Source organism: Triticum aestivum, chromosome 4D, assembly GCF_018294505.1.
Source record: "Triticum aestivum cultivar Chinese Spring chromosome 4D, IWGSC CS RefSeq v2.1, whole genome shotgun sequence".
NCBI lineage: Eukaryota > Viridiplantae > Streptophyta > Magnoliopsida > Poales > Poaceae > Triticum > Triticum aestivum.
In genome coordinates, this window is record NC_057805.1 from 343002999 (window position 1) to 343008695 (window position 5697).

At 48.3% G+C, this 5697-nt stretch overlaps 1 protein-coding gene across 1 annotated transcript; it reads right to left on the bottom strand.

Moving 5' to 3' along the window:
- Positions 1 to 889: 889 nt before the first annotated feature.
- On the bottom strand, positions 890 to 2248 carry LOC123100005 (BTB/POZ and MATH domain-containing protein 1-like). Its single transcript, XM_044522006.1, has one exon. The coding sequence runs from the start codon at positions 2215 to 2217 to the stop codon at positions 1162 to 1164; it is 1056 nt and encodes a 351-aa protein (XP_044377941.1). The 5' UTR covers positions 2218 to 2248; the 3' UTR covers positions 890 to 1161.
- Positions 2249 to 5697: the final 3449 nt, after the last annotated feature.

Consider the following 5697-nt stretch of genomic DNA (forward strand, 5'->3'; position numbering starts at 1 on the left):
GCACTAGCAAATGCATGGATGCGCATGCCGAATCCCATCTGATTTAGAGAACCATGAGCGTCTTGCGCCAATCTGTAGAACTCTGGAGGAGAATTACAGAACTCATCATCGGCCAAATCAAAGAGGATCGAAAACAGATAGATCGTCAGTTTGGCACGAGAAGACCAATAGGGTAGCCACCTTTATTGACCTAGATCAGCAGCCCCCATGCTGCCAGTCCACGGGACCATGCAGCCCCGATCTCCCCAATCGGCAACCAGAGCCCCACGGCCGAGCCGGAGCGGTAGGAAGAAGGTGACCCGTGCTGCCCACAGTCTGCGCCAAGGGCCGCCAAGACCGCGAGCACGCCGACGATGCAACTACCACGCCATCGATGAAGAAGACGCCCGCCCGTGCCATCTCCCCGAACCACGCTGCCACGCCTCACCGAGCGCTGCATCCCACGCCGCCTACTGCCAAGCGAGGAGGGGCAAGAGCTCCGCTGCCACCGACGTCGGCCGGGCTTCGCCCAGCGACGGCCTCGATGGCGGCGAGGAGAGGGAGGGCGAGGGGATGGTCTAGGGCTACGGTGGCTCGCGCGAGCCGCGCGGAAATCCTAACTTTTTTCACGAACACGTTTGGATGTGTCCACGGATAAATTGAGTTGTCCTTTCAGCCTCACGGTGATGCTCTATGTTTTTTTTTTGAATAGTTCGGATTGTTTACCACATGTGTTACGTGGTACGGTGATGCTCTAAGTTAAGTGGCTGGGAGTTATCCATAAACTATATTACAAATTACTTTCTTCATAAGAGCGTTTAGATCAGTAAAGTAGTAATTTTATATTTCTTTACAGAGGGAGTACTTGTGTAGTTGAAAGCTTTCAACACAACTTTGCAAAGGACTCTACTTGAAGAAAAATCTAAGCACCTTCACACTCATCCATTTCTTCTTTGATTACAGATTTTGTTCAGATGAATTAACGGATATATCTTCACATTAGTTCCGCTCCAAAAAGAATAACTATTGTATGCTTATCAGTTGTCACAATGAGTGCAGAAGTAGTTTTTGGAAGAAGATACATATGCCCAGGATGTGATTCATTGGAATGCTAGATGAACACTTGCATAATCGACCTGGTCCTCCACTCGAGCCTACTGGATAGTTTCATACACAGATAGCTTAGCGATGCTGTAGCCCGCCAGATCCTTGAATCTGTCGCCCGTCGCTCGCCACGACATGGGCCATCACTTCGGAGGAGGACTTGAACGCTTCGCATGCCTCCCTAAGCAGCGGGCAGTGGTGCTGCTCTGCCAGCGCCAACGTCGCCGCCACTGTCTCAGTGTTCAGGCTTGCGCGCAGCTTTGCGTCGCACATCTGCTTCAGCCTGGCCAGCCCATACCGGTCCGCGGCAACAAGCAGATGTTGTGTCACCGCGGTGCTGCAGTCTTCGCCGTCGTTTGGCAGCGAATCCATGTAGACGAAGTGTATGAGCAGCTCAAAGATCGCCGGCTCCATGTCGTTAATCTTGATGATTTTCATGTCTTTCTCCCTCATCGGGCCAAAGAGCTCCGCGTTGAACACGGGAGACCTCGCTGCGAGCAGGCACCTGTGGGCAGGGAAGGAGCGGCCGCCCACATCAAAGGTGACGTCCGTGCCTTTCCCGTCCGTGAGCATGCACTTGAGATGGCTGGGCAGGTCCGGCCGCGGAACCAGTGCGGCCGGGCCGATCTTGGTGTTCTCCGTATGTTCAAAGATGACGGCGAGGACACACCTGATGGTCAGGCAGTCGTCGTTGAGGTACCACGGTGATGCCAGATCCAATGTCCGGCCCACATCCAAAAAACCCGACCTGTCGGATGGCGAAGCACGGAAGACAGCTGTTGCGCACGTCGCCGGCAACGCCTCGCCATAGCGGTTAAGAAATCCTAAGCTGAAACTGGCCGGCACGCCCGTGGCGCCGTTGCAGATCTTTACGCACGCCGATGCGCAGCCAGGCGGGGACTTTACGCACGCCGGTGCATAGCCAGGCTGGGTGTCCGTGTAGTAGAGGGTCCCGCCCGGGTAGAACATGATGGTCCACTCGTAGCCGCCGACGCTAAAGATGCCGGAGCTGACGGCCTCGCCTGGGGGCAGGTAGCGGATGAGCGAGTAGTTGGCGATCACGAAGTCGTGCGTCGCAGACGCGGTCTGCACCACGCATCTAGACGACGTGTGCGGCTGATCCATCGCCGCCATGGTCGCTCTTTTTTTTCGTGGTTAAGATAAGATTAAGACGGCGCCACATAGCAGTTGATGCTGGAGTATATATAACAGAGAATCTTAGGCAGAGAGTCCGTGATGTGCCGGAATTCCGATCGCGCTTCGTATCGGTGACGGTGCAGACTATTGCCGTTCGATGTAAAAAGCATGACGGGCGGTGGAAGAGGCATTGTTACGTACGGCCCACTCCTTCCGGCTAGTTTCCAAACATAACCCAATCAACTGGCGATTCCTATATTGCCTAAAAATAAAACTGGCGATTCCTATTTAACGCTTGCGGGCGCCAAATCCTATTTGGCGCCTTTAGCGCCCGATACAGCTTTTTCTACAAATGGATGAACTATTTTCAAATTTGATGATTTTTTTTTCAAATTCGATGAACTTTTTTCAAATTTGATGAACTTTTTCCTAAGAACAAGAGTATGTACTGTAGCAACATTGTTGGTTTTTCCCTAAGAAAATCATGACATAATGTAGCAATTTTTGGAGAGAGAAAAAATAGCGAGCGTGAGCCAGCGATCGAGTGGGCGGCTAGCGAGCGAGCGGGAGCCAGCGCGCGTTGCTGGGCCAGGCCCATGCAAGCGATGCAGTGGGCGCTGGGTTCGCTAGCGGGCGCTGAAGGCGTCAAGGAGGAGCTCTCGGTTAGGAGCTCCCCTCCTTGCGGGCGGCAAATGGTCGAGGAAACGCCTGCAGCGCTCGCGGGTGGGCCAGCTGATTTCACGGCAGCGCGTGCTGCACGTTGCTGTTTCTTTTTTGTCGTTCATTTTTCTGGTCATTTTTTTCTGGTTCTTGTTTTCCTGTTTCTGTTTTATTTCTTTTCTTTTCCTTTTTATTTTTTATTTTTTATTTTTACTGTTCCTTTTCCCTATATTATACAAAGTTCATTATGTGTTACCAAAATGTTCATCATATATTAAGGAAATGGTCATGACCAAAAGTCATCATGCATTATGAAAATATTCATTGTACACTAGAAATTGTTCAACGAATATACAAATGTTCACTATGTTGTTGAAATTTGCTCAGTGTACTTTAACAAATGTTCAATTTGTATTAAAAAATTGTTCAAAGTATGTTACAAAATGTTCAGTGTGTAGTCGAAAAAATTTGAGCACATTTTTTGAAATGTCCATCGTGTATTATTTTAAAATATTCATCGTACATAAAGAAAATGTTCAACTGATATTACAAAATGTTCAACACTTATTTTTGAAAATTTTGAAATGAAGTTCGATACTTCAAGTATAACGCCGCCTATCTATCACTAGAACTAGCTAGTTCGATTGGTCAGTTACGCTCGTTCATGAGAGGGAGTTCGCATGTTCGAGTTCTCGCTCGTGTAGCACTTTGTAGTTTTTATTTTTATTTTTTACACGCGCCTGGACTTCTATAGCTCCAAATGCGCCGGCCCATTTGCGGCTTCCTTCAGCGAATGATCGACAATTTGCTGCCCACAGACGGCAAATAGGAGCTTATGTCAAAAGGGTGTGGCTTCGCTGAAGTGTGGCCTTCGGACGCCCCAGTTTGAGCTGGCCTAAGGTTGCTTCGCTGTTTTTTTTCTGTTTCTCTTTTTTCTTTTCTTTTTTCATGTTTCTGTTTCTATTTCTTTTCTTTCATGTTCTTTTCCCTTTTCCTTTCTTTTCATGAATTATCCAAAGTTCATTGAATCTTACAAAAATATTCATCGTATGTCAAGAATGTGCTCACGCTATACTACAAAAAGTTCATTGTTCATTCTAAAAAATTCACCGTATATTAGAAATTGTTTAACGAATATACAAATGATCACTGTGCTTTTCAAATTTGTTTAGCGTATATTACACAAATATTCAATGTATATTCAAATTGTTCAACATATATTACAAAATGTTCAATATATATTCAAAGTTCTTCGATGTATATAAGCATATGTTTTTAAAAAATATTCATCATATATTAAAAGAAGTACATCGTATAATACAAAACATTTCATTGTGTATTATTAAAATGTTCATCGTACATTAAAAAAATGTTCAACGTATATTACAAAATGTTCAAAGGACATTACAAAATATTCAGTGTGCATTTTTCAAAATAAATACCGACCAAAAAGCCGGCCCAATATAGTAAATTGGATGCTATAGTATGGGCTGCTACAATAAATCCAGCTAAAAGACGAAGAGTGGACTGGCCCAGCAGATGGGCGCCTGTTTGAAGCTACCTCCTTTTGACGCATGAGGGCGTCACACAGGGGTTCTCCAATTAACTCCCTAACCGTGTGACGTTTTCCAGTTAACTGCTCCTCGGGCAATTAGTTGTTAGCGCAAGAAGCACTGTATATCTGTGCTATTACCTCGAGAAAGGCACGCGCCTCGTTTTTTATTACTAAACAACGACAATCATACAACCCAGCACATGCAACAGGACACCACAACACACTCACGCAAGTTATAATACAAGAGTGTTGGTGAATAGCTACACGACACCACTAGCTCTGCCCACCACCAGGACAGCTGCCCTGGCATCCAAGATGGCCCCTTCATTGCCGCCATAGCACATGGAAATAGCCGACTGCTTAAGGGGTAGAAGGCCCCTCCTTGTGCACCAAAACGAGTCCCTTGGTAGGATTGGTGCCCAACCAACCATATCTGTATAGCGGAAGGTCGTCGAAGGCCGCTAGCCACACTACAGCCACCCGCACCCTCGATGTGGCACCTTCAGATCTAGGCGACGCCAAGGCAGGGTGGTCCTCTGCCCCCATCTGAAGGCACCCTGCCGCCATGGTCTAGCCACTAAAGCGACGTGTTGGGCCGCCACCAACTGTCGATCTAGGTGCATACACGAGGAGAGGAGTCGAGGTCGAGCCACCTCTGCTATCCGACCGCCACGCCAAAGGAGGTTGCCCGCGACCCCCACCACCAACGTCCCTTACCAACCAGAGGAATAGAACGGGCGATCGTCGCCGGCACCACGGACGCACACCACCATCTCGCCATTGTTACACGCCACACACATGAGTGGCGACACGCCGTCATGCCCATCGTCCACACCACGCCCAGGACCGAGGGCGCCGACCTACGCCAACCCCACCCTTTGAGAGGATAGAGACGCCCCACCGCCACCAGTTCCTATCAGGCTTCGCCCCGCTGCTCCTCCTAGCGCGACAATGGAGGACGAAAGGAGGCATGGCAAAGCGATCTAGTGTTCCCTCCCCGTAGCCACGTAGGGGTCATGTGGGGCCGCTATGATGTTTGCCAGTGCCCTTATTGACACTATTAAACCCCTCAATTACACACACTAGGTTTAAATTGTGTGTGATAGTGACATCGCCCATGATGTGAATGGGTAAGAAAATTGTGTGTGTTGTAGTGCACACAATTTATATGCGCAAAGCGTGTGCAGTGAATGGAATCTTCACACACAACTGACACTAGTGAATTGTGTGATATGCACACAGTTCTAGATATCTAACCGAGT

Bases quoted from the DNA above. Each gene is read 5' to 3' on its own strand.
- LOC123100005 (XM_044522006.1), bottom strand. From the start codon at position 2,217: ATGGCGGCGATGGATCAGCCGCACACGTCGTCTAGATGCGTGGTGCAG.